Source organism: Cucurbita moschata, unplaced genomic scaffold (assembly GCF_002738365.1).
Source record: "Cucurbita moschata cultivar Rifu unplaced genomic scaffold, Cmos_1.0 Cmo_Scf00012, whole genome shotgun sequence".
Lineage (NCBI taxonomy): Eukaryota > Viridiplantae > Streptophyta > Magnoliopsida > Cucurbitales > Cucurbitaceae > Cucurbita > Cucurbita moschata.
In genome coordinates this window covers 2,033,142-2,050,430 of record NW_019268528.1, presented here as the reverse complement: position 1 = coordinate 2,050,430, position 17,289 = coordinate 2,033,142, and the positions used below count along the sequence as shown (strand labels likewise).

The 17,289-nt window shown below is 32.7% G+C and overlaps 2 protein-coding genes and 1 pseudogene across 2 annotated transcripts; all 3 read right to left on the bottom strand.

Moving 5' to 3' along the window:
• Nucleotides 1-2,173: 2,173 nt before the first annotated feature.
• On the bottom strand, nt 2,174-3,629 carry LOC111450823 (acetylajmalan esterase-like). Its single transcript, XM_023091115.1, has 5 exons — nt 3,359-3,629; nt 3,052-3,264; nt 2,824-2,972; nt 2,475-2,748; nt 2,174-2,399 (listed from the first exon to the last, which is right to left on the bottom strand). The coding sequence occupies exons 1-5, from the start codon at nt 3,627-3,629 to the stop codon at nt 2,185-2,187; spliced, it is 1,122 nt and encodes a 373-aa protein (XP_022946883.1). The 3' UTR covers nt 2,174-2,184.
• A 5,950-nt stretch (nt 3,630-9,579) lies between these two features.
• Nucleotides 9,580-11,050, bottom strand: LOC111450822 (GDSL esterase/lipase At5g03980-like). The gene is made up of 5 exons (XM_023091114.1): nt 10,780-11,050; nt 10,473-10,685; nt 10,245-10,393; nt 9,885-10,158; nt 9,580-9,797 (listed from the first exon to the last, which is right to left on the bottom strand). Exons 1-5 carry the CDS (start codon nt 11,048-11,050, stop codon nt 9,580-9,582), a joined length of 1,125 nt encoding a protein of 374 aa, XP_022946882.1.
• A 4,076-nt stretch (nt 11,051-15,126) lies between these two features.
• LOC111450821 overlaps nt 15,127-17,289 on the bottom strand; it is a 2,757-nt pseudogene continuing 594 nt past the window's right edge.

The following is a 17,289-nucleotide window of genomic DNA, read 5'->3' as shown; positions in this document are numbered from 1 at the left end:
CCCCTACATCTATGGGTGATAGCCAATCACTATAACCAAAGTGTTTACGAGTGTATCTCTCACACTTTCACACTCAAAATCTCTCAACAAAGTTCCTCCCAATTGTCTCTAGACAAATACAAAATGACTATGACTTCGCATCTAACCCAAATGCCACTAGACAAATACAACTTGGACAAGCATTTCTATAGGCATAGCAATATTAATTCTCATATATCAACCAAATATATGAGAATATAAACAAAAAAAAGGTTATGAATTTCATGACTTATGAACCAAAATGAATGAGAGTTAAGACAATACATCTTCATAAAAACTTACAACACTATAAATGAGTTGGGTCAATGCTCATAAGCTTTGCAGGTGAGCGAGGTTGACTGCTAGGGTTGGTCAAATGTTCGATGCCAAATTTGAGGCTCGATTTTCAATTTGGTTTCAAAGCTAATTGTGATGCTACTTCAATCACATTTTTATGGTGTTTTGGGTGGTGGATTCGTGATGATTTTTTTTTTCTAAAAATGTAGGGAAACAAAAGGGCATTGGATTGTTATGAAAATTTACGTAAACTATGAGCCTGAATAATTTGAGAAGAGAAAATATTGGAATCCCTTACAAATTTAAATACAAACCTTATGCAATTTATTAATAAAATATTTTCTATTTTGATGTGTCTATAATTTAGTGCAACTTATTATTGGTTTGAATTAGTCAACATATTAGTAATCGATTAATATTTGGATAATATATTAGTTATGAAATATATCTTCTTAATCAGTTAATATTTTCCTTTGTGATTTGATGAGTAGTATATTTTATTTTATTATAAGATTTAGTTAGTTTATATTTTCATTAGTGATAGTATTAGTTCTTAGCTTAAATCCTATTTAAACGTTGTGAATATAAATGAAGATTGAACCTTCGATCATAATTCTATTTTCATTTTTAACTCTGTTTTGTTTTCTTGAGTTCCCAATTCTATTTCTCATTCTTACCTCTGATGAGTAATAATATTTTCAGATCTATTTACACCTTTTGAGTGGTAGATATTGTGTCAGTTGGTATTAGACATAAGGTGGATCAAGGGTTTGATATTATTACTCAACTAGATAATAGTGGAAGTGCTTCTATGGGTATAGCTATGGAAAAGTTTGTTGGCAATAATTATAATGATTGGAAATTATGTATGGAAGCTTATCTACAGCCAGATTGGTGGGATTTAATTGAAGGTGATGACACATAAATTCTACAGAATGCTGAATTACGCCGAAAATGGAAGATCAAATGTGAAAAAGCTTTATTTACCTTGCGAACTTTGATTAGCAAGGAATATATTGATCATGTTCGTGATTTAAAGTCACCAAAGCAAGTTTGGGAAACACTTAAAAAGCTGTTTACTTAGAAAAATAGAGCTCGATTGCAATTTCTAGAGAATGAACTAGATGTGTAACTCAAGGTAATTTTTCTGTTGAAGAATATTTCCTGAAAGTGAAAAATTTGTGTTCTTAAATTTCAAAATTAGATGCTGAGGAGACAGTGAGTGATGCTCGATTACGGCGTTATCTTATTCGTGGATTACGAAAAGACTTTATGCCTTTTGTTTCCTCAATACAAGGGTGGGCAAATCAGCCTACAGTTATTGAATTGGAGAATTTGCTTTCTAATCCAGAAGTTTTGATTAAGCAAATGACTAGCGAGCTTTTCCCAACGTTAGAAGATGTGTTATATGTCAAAGATCAAAGAAACAGAATTTTCATTCATAGCCTTCATCAAGCAATGAGAATCAATTCAGAAGTGAGGAGTCGTCAAAGAAGCCATTTAAAGTTCATTACAAGTGTGAAAAACTTGGTCATTTCAGAATTAGTTTGTACTTTGTATTATATTTAAATACTGTGAACATTAATGAAAATCGGACTTTAGATCCCACCTATGTTTTCCAGATTTTCAATCTCTTGTACTTTCAATTCCACTTTTGTTTTTCATTCTTAACATGACATGGGAGCTTCTGAAAAAAATATCAACCAAATATATTCATATGTTTCAAAAAATAATAATAATAATAATAATACCAATATTCTATTAATGAACTTTATAAAATATCACACCCGCAAATAATAATAATAATAATTAAAAAAAAAAAAAAAAAAACTAAAGCAAAAAACTAAAAATAAACAACTAGAACAAAATTCAAACAATGCAATGAAGTTGTGGAAAGATGTCGTGAATGAGCCAATATGCCATGAATTTGTAAGCCTTTTGAGTTAAATGGATTCCATCCCAACTAACGCGTTCATCTGGATTTGAACAAACTGATACTCCAACTCCGCACATCTTCATGAGGCTGAAGTTGTAGTCTCCTCCAATCCCGCAACATGATTTTTGCAAAGAAGTTTCATCAAACCCTAAATACAACAAACGTCAATGATTAAGATATCAATTCCTTTGTATTAAGCTAATAATAATTAAGAAAACCATACCGAGTGTAAAAGCACGACGAAGGATCCACAACAATGCATTATAGTAGTCACCATATACGATTATGGTGTGTGGATTCTCTCTCTTGAGCACTTCAATAGCTTGCTTGATTTGATCATTGTGATAAGTAGCCAGACCATTCAAATCTTTCAAACAATGAAGTTCATCGTAAGCAGTTGTATCATTAGTTTGGAATCCAGTTAGGTAGATGGGTAAACATCCGATTGGAAAGTTTCCAGGAACAACAACTCGAGTAGCTCCGTAGCTTATCACTTTCTGCACACAAAAAACGTCAGAGATAAGTAAAAAAAAAACCCTAATTGAAGAAGTTAAATATATACCAAAAATTACCTCAACGGCGCTTTTTATGGTTTGAACAACTTGGGGCACCATATCTTTCACCTCTGGAATAGTTTTTCCTTGGAACAACGCATAGTTATAATCGTTCCCACCGATCTCGCCCACGAAGAACAAAGCATTCCTTAATTTCTCATTGCAATCTATAAGATAGGAGCATAATACAAATTAAAATGAAGATATATAAAAGAAAATATAATTAATTGGAAAGAAATTAGAAACCTCTTTGATCGTAGCAAATGGAGTTGAAATGAGAGAACATCCAATAAAGTTGTTGGTTGAGAGAAGAGTTGGTGACCGGAGACAAGATTTGGTTTTGAGAAAGAAGTTGAGAAGACAAAGCCGTAGAACCAGCCACTGCGAAATTCACACCATGCCTTGTCAATGCATCTTTGTTCAAATAAGGGTTCACCAAGGGAAGTCCAGCATCCAAAGCTGCAAATTGAAAGGGGAATATGGCATAACATTAGACACCAATTTGGGGGGTTTGGGAATATTAGTAAAATAAAAGGTTAAAAGGAAGGGATACCAAAGTAATCGATCATAAGAAGACCATTGGAGCAGCGACCAGTGGATTTGTTGAAGAACGTTTCACCGTAAGGAAGATGAGAAAATGGGGTGTTGGGGTTTTGACGAATGAGATTTCCGGTGTCGGAAATTGAATCGCCGAGTTGGTAAATAGCGTCGAACATACAAGTTTTGAGTAGATGGGCTTTGGATGAAGGACAGCCAAGAACTGAAAGAAGAAGAAGAAGAACAAGAAGAACAATAGAGGAAGGAGATTTGGTGGAAGCCGCCATTGTTGAACAACTTCTGAATTGGAATTGGAATTGTTGAATGGTGGAAGGGTGAGAGGTTTGGTTTTATAGGTGACTATCTTTTTCCCAATCCTCTTGGGAAGATAAAAGGGTTTTGATTTGTTTTTGAATTTCCTAATCCTTTAAGGATAGGATTCCAACTTCGCTAAATCTTCGGAAATTTCAAATTGGTTTCCTTTTTAGATTTTAGTTTTTATTAGTTTTGTTTTAGGAAATATAAATTCAAATATTATTTCAAAAGAAAAAAGCTATTGAATTTATAAATTTAAAATAAATGAATCTTCTCAGTTTAGGATAGGATAGATCAAATCAAATTTAAATTCTAGAAATCTATCATATATAAGATTAGAAGGTTGACAATCAATTAGACTTTTCAAAACAAAAAAAAACATGTAGGTATTTATTTGACCTAAAGTTAAAAGTTAAAGAAACTTGAAAAGTTTGAAACTAAATAGATGTAAACGTGCATGTATGTAAACACTCAAAGATTCAAACTTGATCTGTTTGATTTTAAAAATCTAAGTTACAAACTTTGCACGTATATTATTGAGATTTTTTTTTTTTTATTGGAATGAGAGGTCTATCACAGTTGATAATACAAGTTTTAATGATACAGCTATCTCGTATCTTATGAGAAAGCTTAAAAGTTTGAATTCACTTGTCTTATCTTAGATAGAGAAATATTAGTGTTGTTCCAAATAATTAACTTGAATGTGAATGCAAGGTTTATTCACAAGGTTTAAAAAAAAGCATGACTCCATTTCCAGTGTTAGTGAGGTAGGTTGGATCATCCCTTGAGATTGACAAAAATTAAGATTGTGTTTAACCCGAAAAAATTGAAGGTAAGGTACTTGTTTATTTGGATGTGGCAACTAAATGAAATTCCATCTATTTAATGTTTGATCATGCCTTAAAAGTTGAGAAAAATCTTCTAAGTATTGGAGGAAGAATTAGATTATGTTGAGTACTTTAAAGAAGGGGATCATGGAAACGAAAAGAATATGGCTACCAACCATTGATGATTGAAAAAAAACGTTGTGTAAAGTTTTTGAAGGTTTTATATGATGTCATTAAAAACATAAGTTGTTCTTTATAACTTCTAATTCTTATTTTCATGAATTTTGGGGCATTCAATAATTTTTAATTGAAAGGAGTTCAAATGTTTACTATGTATTAAGTCACATATGAATTCAAATGTGAACTCCAGACCGACATTTTGACTAATTCGGATTAGGTCTGATACGCTCGAACTATTTTCTACTAGTTTCAACTCTTCGGAAACTTTTAAGGTTAGTATGACAACATTTTAGCTAATTAGTTTAAAATTTTTGCAGAAGTTTACATATTATTTTATGTAAAATTAGGTTTAGCTAGTTTAAGTTATTTGGAGTCAAGTTTGGATTATTTTATGCAAAATTATGTTTAGTTACTTTAAATTATTTGGAGTCAAGTTTAAATTATTGTATGCAAATTTAGTTTTAGCTAGTTTAAATTATTAGGAGTCCGTTTAAATTATTGTATGTACCATTAGATTTAGCTAGTTTAAATTATTAGAAATAAGTTTAAGTTATTTTATGCAAAATTAGGTGTGCCAGTTTCACGATAAAATTCTAATTTAGAATTTTAGAGAGTAGCACTAAGTTATTATCAAGGGGTCATAGCAGTTTTAACCTACGCCAACCAAATAAGTGGTTCAACTATCGATTGGTTAGAAGAATTGTTTGATGTATGATGATACATGCCCAGTGGCCCTGCATGTGTCATATATGTGATATGTCTTATCATATGTGTTTCTTTATAATATGATTTATGATAGGCCAAGATATGCCAAATAACATCGTGTTATAAACGAAATGTCAATTCATATTACGATGAATCATGTTGTGATATGAAATGCCATGATATACTATGATATGAATATGTTTGGCATTGACACGTTATAACATGCTATGATATGTATTAAAATGAGAAATTTTACAATGCACAACCCCTAAGCTATGATGTGAAAGTTATGTTATGAACGAAATGATTTATGAAAGCTTATGTATGCATATTACCGAGTGTAATATGTGACGAATGGTAGGGGTTGTTCTATATGATTTATTTATGATAGAATGTATGGGGATCTCATGCATAATTGTATATTCACATACATCGGGATACTTCTCATTTATGATGGATTGCGTACACTATGAGAGTGAAATGACTGTCATGCTTGGCATGCTGCACGACGTTGCTGTACTTTCTATTAGGATCGCAACAACGCACATACTTGATCAAGATAAACACAAAGAATTAGGAGAGAGAAAATGTAAGAAGAAAGATTGAATACAGGATTTGTATGGATGACTTAAGTACCTCTCCAAAACAGTCTTACATAAAATGTAAGGATGAGAATGCTATGTTTACTATATATATAGCTTGAACATATATAACTACCTATATATATAACAGCGCTTTACTCTAACTAATCGTTTACTATATATAACTATTTTTCATATATAGTTTTACTCTAAGTAAAGATTGAATAAACCGTAAATAGACATCAGGCTCCATATCCCAACACTTTCTGATGTCCGGCTATAGTCTAAAGGAGCTAGCCCGACCAAAAGATTCAAGGGGTGTGCGAGCCCGCCTGGTAGTTCCATGTTCGCATGCATGGGCCGTGTGTAGAGAAATACTACACATCTAACTTGTCCGGATTGAAGACCACCTAAGAAAATACTATTTACGTCTTATTTATGTTGTATGTGTTCGAGTAGTTGCATTTTATTTTATAGATGTTAGGTGAGTCTAGGGCATCATTTTAATTTTTTTTCTCTAGTTTTATTTTATTTTGTGTAATAGAAAAAAAAAACAAATAAAAATAATTATAAAAAAAAAGGGTCAAAATAATAATAATAATAATCATAATAATTAATAAATAAATAACTAAAAAGATTACTTAAAAATAAAAATAAAATAAATAAAACTTAACCACCTCTCATCTCATCCTCATCCTCTCTCCCCAACCCCCACACAATATCACATTTTGTACAATAAAGAGAAGAATGTCAATTTGAAAAAAAAAGTAAAATGATGATGCACAATATTACAGTTCGTCCAAAAAAAACAGAAGAATGTGAGATATGATGCAGATTTAATTTGGAGAGAGATTTTCTTTATATTTATCGTTATAAATAATTAAGTTAATCCGATCTTCTTCCCTTTATCCAATATTTTACAAGATCACTAAGAATCAAATCTCATTCCCTCCTATTCAATTAATTAGATTTTTGTTAGAATTTAGTGATAGAAAAATAAGGTTAGAATCAATAAAATTTTAGTCGGCAATTTATAAGGTGGTAGACAAACAATTAATTAAAAATAATATAAAATAAAAGAAGAAATACAGTAATGCTGGGAAGTAAGAAAATAAGGAAATACATATGGAAAGAAAAAAAAAATGGAAAATTTTGGAAGTAAGAATAGGTTAACAAAATTAGCCAATAATAATAGGTTAACAAAATTGTCCAATAATATCTGTTTAGAAAATAAATATAGAGGAAGAGTAATATCTCCAGAAAATCTGTTTACAAAATGAAAATAATTACAGAGATGAAGATGGAAAATTGGGGAAAGATTTGGTGACCAAAATTTAAAAATAAAACTGTAAATATTAGAAGGCAAAAAACTCCGTTAAATTACAACCGGAAGACTAGAAAATAAGAGATTAAGTGAAAATAGCATTATATATATATATATATATACACAACATTTCACGACTTTTAACAATGGACCGATCTAAATTAGAGAAATAATTTTATAGAGTTCAAACTTAAACTTGTCATGGGCTCACATAGGTTGACTTGGATTTCAAGGGACAAAATCTAACTTTCATCAAGGATATACTAGTGACACCAGCCTAAGCTAATCAGGTAAGTGGTCTTCTATCGACATGGTTATATTTAATGTTGACAAGTGCCACGTAGTTATGTATGTGTCATATATATTGATATATGTGAATTGTTTGTGGATTAATATGCTTATGATATGTTATGTATATGTTATGATATGTGGATTGTATGATAATAATTACGGTACGATGTGTTCAATGATATGTTTGAGATAGGACACGAGAAGGATGCACAAAACGAAATGTAACGATAGGAGTAAGATATGTTCATGAAACGTCAAGGTTAGGTTACATACTGAAGTGCTATGGATATGAGAGATTGATAAAAGAATACGGTTACGATATGATATGTTTATGATACGACATGTGAATGACGAATATATATATATATGCTGTCATATGATATAAAATATGTTATGGTACGAGATATGTGATAAATTGACATGTTTATGATATGATACATTGTGATGCAATATGTTATGGTATAATATGTATATAATGAAATGTTATGTTAAAAAGCATAGAACGTTATGATATGTCTCATAAATTGTGTATATACAGCATGATATGAATGACATGAAATCACGATAAATGACATGAAATATAACCTCGTTAAAATTATGTATGATACAAGAACTGAAGAATGAGAAACAATATGATATGAATGATGATCGATATGATATGTACAGAATGCTAGCAGGTTGTATTAAATGATAATGAAAATGGAAAAATGTTGGGAGCTCATGCATTATGTGTGCTCATGCATTGGGGGATACCCTTATTCCATCACGAGGGTACGGACACGTACATCCATTAGGCAGGCGAAGTATCGTTATGTTTTACATAATGCTGCCATGACAGTTACTAATTCTAATGAGTGTCCGACAAAAGTTGAGCTACCAGAGAAGGCTCGCCTGACAAGAAAAGGGGCCCAGCGGTGTGCGAACTGTCTGGTGAGCTCATACTCGCACATATGGGTTGTGTGTGAGTATATGGTACACATTCAAGCTTCCCATTAGAATAGTGTTGTAGGAAAAAAATAGACTGATAGGTCCCGTCATAGCATATTGCATGTTCTTGCATTTAACCCCCAATAGTGGGGTCACTTACTATGTATTTTTTAAAATACTTGAACCACGTGCTACCTCTATTTTAGGTTAAGGCAAGACACTCATGTACGGCTAACAACGACATCGCAACTCGAGACCATAACACATGCATAGTGTAGTCGTATTATTTTCTTAGATTAAAGCTAGAATATGATGTTTTTGATTCAAACGTTTATTTATTTTATTTAACCGTTTATTATGTCATTTTTAAAAGTGTTTTCAAACACACAAGTCCATGACAATATTTTAAGTTAAAGTGTTATATTTTACAAAATCGTATTATTTTCAGGTTATGTTTTATGAAATTTAAATGAAGTTTCCGTATCTAATGTTTATGATATGGATACAGTAGCGACCTTAAATTAAGTAGAAAATTTTAGGTCGTTACATTTTGCATGGAATATTTCTCGTTGTTTTATCTTAAAATACTTATGCAAACATATAAGTCCATGACATCGTCTTATAAAATTATTTTAAATGAATGCTTCCACATAAAAAAAATTATGTCATGCCTAGGGTGATAGCCCTAATTCAGCAAGCAATAAATTAGGGTTGTTACAATGGGTCTTGAACTCAATTTAATACTCAAACCACATCAGCTGAAAACATATAATGTGAGAGTAATGAAACATGTTCATGGTAACAATTTCATTATATTTCTTAATTTTTAGAATAACATAATGAAAATATCAACCAAATATTAGCTAGGTTTCAAATATGTTTCAAAAGAAATTTAGAAGAAATACGAATATTCTATTAATGAAATTTATAAAATATTACAAAAAGAAAAAAAATAAAAATAAAAACAATAAAACAAAAGCCAATAACTAAAATTCTATTAATGAACTTTATAAAATATTACACCAAAAACAAAAATAATAAAACAAAACCAAAACCAAAAAACTAAAAAGAAACAAGTAAACAAAATTCAAACAATGCAATGGAGTTGTGGAAAGATGTCGTGAATGAGCCAATATGCCATGAATTTGTAAGCCTTTTGAGTCAAATGGATTCCATCCCAACTAACACGTTCATCTGGATTTGAACAAACTGATACTCCACCAACTCCGCACATCTTCACGAGGCTGAAGTTGTAGTCTCCTCCAATCCCGCAGCATGATTTTTGCAAAGAAGCTTCATCAAACCCTAAATACCACAAACGTGAATAATTAAGATATCTATTCTTTTTAATTAAGATCTAATATTATTTTGAAGGAGTGTAGAAAAACGTACCGAGTATAAAAGCACGACGAAGGATCCACAACAATGCATTATAATAGTCACCATATATGATTACACTGTGTGGATTCTCTCTCTTGAGTACTTGAATAGCTTGCTTGATTTGATCATTGTGATAAGTAGCTAGATCATTCAAATCTTTCAAACAATGAAGTTCATCGTAGGCCGTTGTATCATTGGTTTGGAATCCGGTGAGATAGATGGGTAAACATCCAATTGGAAAGTTTCCAGGAACAACAACTCGAGTAGCTCCGTAGCTTATCACTTTCTGCACAAAAAAAAAAAAAAAAAAAAAAAAAACGATAGAGGTAAGTAAAAAACCCTAATTCAAATAAAATATACACACAAAATTACCTCAACGGCATTCTTTATGGTTTGAACAACTTGGGGTACCATATCTTTCACCTCTTGAATAGTTTTGCCTTGGAACAAAGCGTAATTATAATCATTCCCACCAATCTCACCCACCAAGAACAAAGCATTCCTTAATTTCTCATTGCAATCTATAAGATAGGAGCATAATACAAATTAAAATCAACATATATAAAACGAAACATAATTAATTGGAGAGAAATTAGAAACCTCTTTGATTGTAGCAAATGGAGTTGAAATGAGAGAACATCCAATCAAGTTGTTGGTCGAGAGAAGTGTTAGTGACCGGAGATAAGATTTGTTTTTGAGAAAGAAGGTGAGAAGACAAAGCCGTAGAACCAGCCACTGCGAAATTCACACCATGCCTTGTCGATGCATCTTTGTTCAAATAAGGGTTCACCAACGGAAGTCCAGCATCCAAAGCTGCAAATTGAAAGGGGAATATGGCATAACATTAGGCACCAATTTGGGGGGCTTGAGAATATTAGTAGAATATAAGGTTAAAAGGAAGGGATACCAAAGTAATCGATCATAAGAAGACCATTGGAGCAGCGACCAGTGGATTTGTTGAAGAATGATTGGCCGTAAGGAAGATGAGAGAATGGGGTGTTGGGGTTCTGAAGAATGAGGTTTCCAGTGTCCGAAATCGAGTCACCCAGTTGGTAGATAGTGTCGAACATGCAGGTTTTGAGTAGATGGGCTGTGGATGAAGGACAGACAAGAACTGAAAGAAGAACAATAAGAACAGCAAGAACAATAGGGGAAGGAGATTTGGTTGAAGGCGCCATTGTGGAAGAACTTCTGATGGAATTGGAATTGGAATTGTTGAACAACTTCTGAATTGGAATTGGAATTGGAATTGGAATTGGAATTGTTGAATGGTGAAAGGGTGAGAGGTTTGGTTTTATAGCTTACTATCATTTCCCAATCCTTTAGAGAAAATAAAAGCGTTTTGATTTGTTTTCAAATTTCCTAAATCTTTGGAACTTCTAATTTGATTTCGAAACAACTCTGTTTTTATCTTTGATGATTTTAGTTTTAGTAGCTTACCTTTAGGAAATATAATCTATCATAGAATGATGATATTGTAAGGGTGTTAAAAAAAATTCTTAGATCTTAAAAATCCAAAAAATCTTATAACTTTATAACTCTAAAAAAAAATTCAATAACGATACAATTGTAAGAAAGTACTGTTATTTGGGTGGGATTAAATTCAAATAAATGAAAATTGTTGAGATATATTATTTATGGAATATATCTTAGATATTATATCTTAATATTTTTTTTTTATGATTTGATTTATAGTATATTTTATTTTATTTTTAATATTTAATTAGTTTATATTTTTTTGGTCGGTAGGTATTAGTTACTAACTTGGGTCCCATTAAAATGTTTTGAATATCAATGAGAATAGACACTTTCAATTCCAATTCTATTTCTGTTTTTCATTCTTCACAAAAAAAATTTATGAATAACTATAACGACCCTAGATTTCTATTAACCTAGAGTCATTATCATCATCATAACCTATGTTTTTGTGCGAAATAAAATATTTAAAACTTAATAACAAAATACTGTCATGGACTTACATGTTCAAAAAAATCTTTAAAATGACATAAGAAAATACTAAATAAAACATTAAAAGTAAAAACATCCTACTCTAACCTAAGTCTAAAATTGAAATACAATTATCCTATGCACGTGTCATGGTTTGGTCTCTACTTTTAGTGTCGTCATGGGTGTCTTGCATTTACTTGAAATAGAAGTAGCACACAGTCGGAGTATTTTAAGAAATAATCAGTGAGTGACCCACTATTAGGGTCACGGAATGCAAACACATGCAACCCATGATCTAGGGACCTATCGTTAATACTATCATAAGAGTGGCCTCCAGTTCGCACAAAATTGGATGTGTAGTACTCTCTACACACAACCCACATGTGCGAGTCTGGATCCCCAGGCGTTCGCACCCCCCTCGACCCATCATAGTCGAGCTTGCATCATCATCATCATATTATCATCATATAACGTCATCATGTAACATCATCGTATAACATGATACAATATCATATAGCATCATCATATAACGTAGACATGTCATCATGAATGAGCATCATTTGATACGACAAAACAACTTATAATACTATTATTGAAAATTTCTTTAATGTTTATGATGTGTATCGAAATGAGGAATTTCACAATGCACAACCCCTAAGCTATGATGTGAAAATTATGCTATCATATGTGAAGAATGATACAAGTTGTTCTGCATGATTTATTTATGATAGAAAGTATGAGGACCTCATGCATAATTGTATATTCACGTACATTGGGATACTTCTCTTTTATGATAAGCACGTACACTATGAGACTAAAATGACCATCATGCTTGACATGGTGCATGACAGTCGTTGCACTTTCTGTTAGGATTGCACAACAACGCACATATTCGATCAAGATGAACACAAAGAAATAGGAGAGAGACATGCAAGGAGCCATATTCATTTGTCCAAGTAAATTGTGCCATAGACTTGACTTTAAAGCACTCACAGCAACCAACAGCAGCCATGTTCGTACACCCTGCAGTGGTCTATAAGGTTCCAGATTTTGTGACACGTGCTACCACCATAACAACTTTCACAATCTTCCATGAACTCTTTCCAAACTCTGTTACATAATCTGTGTTATCCAATTGACCAATAGAGACTAGGTTCTTCTCGAGACAAAGGAATATATCTAACATCCTTTAATATCCATTGATTTTCTGTACGAGTTTTTATGCAGACATCCCTCTTTCCATCAATCTTCAAGACTTTGTTGTTGGCAAGATACGCTTTCTCCAAACTTTCAGACTTAAAATTCAGAACAACTCTTTATGACTTAAAATTCAGAACTATTTATTGGATGTCCACACTGATGATTAGAGCATCCCTAATGTCTTCTGTCGAATATATAGAATCATTGTCATCTTCAAATTTGTGATTTTGCTTCTTCTTCAATTTTGTACAATCAGTTCGAAAGTGCCTTTTTTCTCCATAACTCCAACACGTTACGTTTGGTCTGTTTGAAAAATTTTCACGGTTCTTTGATTTTGATCGACATTTTTTCGAGCCCTTCAATTTACTTCTTACCCTTTGGTCAATGCTGAGAGCACTACCAGATGAATCTCTAGTTTCTCGTTTACGAATACTTTCGTTCGGATTTCATTGAGCTTTAGTTTCTTAGATCCTCGGGAACTGTTGACCGCAACAACAGTATCCCACGACACGGATAAAGATGACATCAAAATCAATGCTTTAATTTCATCTTCGAAATTAATATTCACCGAACTCAATTGACTGGCAATCATATTAAATTCATTTATATGATCTGCAACATATTCACCTATAGACATTTGTAGATTGAACAATCTTCGCATAAAATACATCTTGTATTATAGCCGATGATTTTTCGTACATATTTGACAATCAAATGTTGTCTCCTCCTTGATGATGTTGAACGTCACGTTTCTGGACAACGTCAACCGAAACAACCCTAAGGCCTGTCGATCCCTGGGCTTCCACTGCTCCGTCATCATGGTATCCAGCTTCTACCCTAACAGGGGTTCGTGAAGATATTTCTGGTATAGATAATCTTCAATCTACATCTTCCAGAAGCTGAAATCGGATCCATCAAATTTCTCAATTCCAATCTTTGAAATTGTCATCTTCACAGATAGCAGTAAATATCGCCTAGCTTTGGTACCAGTTGTTAGGATCGCAGAACAACGCATACACTTGATCAAGATGAACACAAAGAAATAGGAGAGAGAAAATGCAATGAGAAGTATTGACTAAAAGATTTGTATTCATGACTTCAGGTATGTACAACAACATAGAATATAGAGAATGAGTAAAGTATTGGTGTTATATATGACTTCAATTTACTCTATATAGTTTTAACCGTTATAACCACCTACTATATATATACCATATATTTCTACCCGCTTTTTAGTATAAATAGTCATTTATTATATATTACTCTTTTCATATATAGCTTTACTATCTACAACAATTGAATAAGCCATAGATAGGCAGCAGACTCCATGTCCCAACCATTACGGATGTTCGACTATAATTTAGAGGAGCTAGCCCGACAAGCAGGCCCAGGAGGTGTGAGAGCCCATTGAGCATGGGTCGTGTGTAGAGAAATACTACACATCCAACTTGCCCGAATTGGAGACCACCTAAAAGAATACTATTTTAAATGATAGGTCTCATTCATGTTGAATATGTAACCTCAATAGTTGGGTCACTTGCTTAATGGGGTCACTTAAGAGCATTTCTAGAAAAGGCAAAAAGGCAAGAAACCCTTGTACACCTCTGTACGATTGACTGTGGCGTTGCACTAAAAACCACGGAATCTGCGGTAGAGTACTTGCATTTTATTTTGTAGAGGTTAGGTTAGTCTAAGGCATCATTTTAATTTTTTTCTTTCGTTTTATTTTATTTTGCCTTGAATATATCTCGTTGTTTGTTCTTAAGATTCTTATGCAAACCTATAAGTTCATGACATCGTCTTATAAAATTATTTTAAACGAATGTTTTTGTATAAAAAAATTAGTTCAAGTGTTAAGGATATTTAATACTAAATCCATATATATCATATTTGATATTTTATTATAGGATAATATCTATATATTTGTTTTATTACCATAGCTATCTTTCCATATATTGTTGTTTCCATTTATTACCGTTTCCATATCCTTATAATTTATTTGATTATAAATAGAGAACTTTCACCCACCATTTAGGTGTGGTGACTTAAGCAAACATTTTCATGGTATCAGAGCCCTTTTCGGTTTAACAACCCCGATTCTTTCTTTTCAATGACTTTTGAATTTTCTACTGTTTTTCTCCACCACCACTGCTGGCTTTGACGCCGCAGGGGTAGTCGCCATGGCTACCGCAAGCGAGCTCGATTGATTACTCTTCGGCTCAACCCTTTTGACCTGCAAATCACCATTCGCCATACTCTGTACATACAACCTCACCTTTTCCAACCCAACCAGTTTTCCCTTAACCAATATAGGCTCTTTCATTTTCTTCCCAATTTTTTCTTCAACGTTCATAAAAACCCTAACTTCATGATCCTCATTAGCATTCTCATCGAAAATATACAGAATCTCGAGAAGGCTATTGACCTTCTACAAAGATTTACCTTTTAAATCTGAGTGGTGCACTGGCCTCTTCGACAACCAAGTTGCCACCTCCCTTCTCGCCAAAATTGGCTTCTTCACCCACTGTGGCAACTCTTCCGGCTTCAACATTGTCTTTGTCCCTTGCTCTAGGTTTCCCCCTTCTACTTCTTGGGTTAGAAATATTATCACCGGAGTCAAGGTAGCATCGTCGCCGAGCGACGATCCCTTTTCATGGGTTAAATATATTCTCGCTGAAGCCAAGGCAGCATCGCCGCTGAGCGACAATCCCTTTACAATTTTCGAACCAGGTTGTTGACATGTTCACGAAAAGTGTTTCTCAACCTCTCTTTAAAATTTTCAGATTCAAGTTTCATGTTCATTCAAATCCGACACTTAGCTTGCGGGGTGGTGTTAAGGTTATTTAATACTAAATTATAGTTTAACATATACATATATCATATTTGATATTATATTATAGGAAGATATCTAGATATTTGCTTTATTACCATAGCTATCTATTGTTGTTTTCATTTATTACTGTTTCCATATCCTCATAATTTATTTAATTACAAATAGAAAATTTTCACACACCATTTAGGTGTGATGGCTTAAGCAAACATTTTCATCAAACATATGGTAACAACTCTATTTCAGTAGTAAATTAGGGTTGTTACAATATATCTTAACCCAATTTAGTACTTAAACCACAGCTGCTACTATAAGAACATACATTGTGAGAGTAACGAAAGATGTTCATGATGATATTATCATTATATTTCTTAGTTTTCGGAATAATATAATGAAAATATCAACCAAATATATTAATACGTTTTACAAAAAAACTGAAAACGAATATTCTATTAATGAACTTTATAAAATATTACACCCAAAAAAAAAAACAAAAACAAAAACAAAATACGAAAGCTAAAACCTAAAAAGAAACAACTAAAATAAAATTCAAACTATGCAATGAAGTTGTGGAAAGATGTCGTGAATGAGCCAATATGCCATGAATTTGTAAGCCTTTTGAGTTAAATGGATTCCATCCCAACTAACACGTTCATCTGGATTTGAACAAACTGATACTCCACCAACTCCGCACATCTTCACGAGGCTGAAGTTGTAGTCTCCTCCAATCCCGCAGCATGATTTTTGCAAAGAANTCAAACCCTAAATACCACAAACGTGAATAATTAAGATATCTATTCTTTTTAATTAAGATCTAATATTATTTTGAAGGAGTGTAGAAAAACGTACCGAGTATAAAAGCACGACGAAGGATCCACAACATTGCATTATAATAGTCACCATATACGATTATAGTGTGTGGATTCTCTCTCTTGAGCACTTCAATAGCTTGCTTGATTTGATCATTGTGATAAGTAGCCAGACCATTCAAATCTTTCAAACAATGAAGTTCATCGTAAGCGGTTGTATCATTAGTTTGGAATCCAGTTAGGTAGATGGGTAAACATCCGATTGGAAAGTTTCCAGGAACAACAACTCGAGTAGCTCCGTAGCTTATCACTTTCTGCACACAAAAAACGTCAGAGATAAGTAAAAAAAAAACCCTAATTGAAGAAGTTAAATATATACCAAAAATTACCTCAACGGCGCTTTTTATGGTTTGAACAACTTGGGGCACCATATCTTTCACCTCTGGAATAGTTTTTCCTTGGAACAACGCATAGTTATAATCGTTCCCACCGATCTCGCCCACGAAGAACAAAGCATTCCTTAATTTCTCATTGCAATCTATAAGATAGGAGCATAATACAAATTAAAATGAAGATATATAAAAGAAAATATAATTAATTGGAAAGAAATTAGAAACCTCTTTGATCGTAG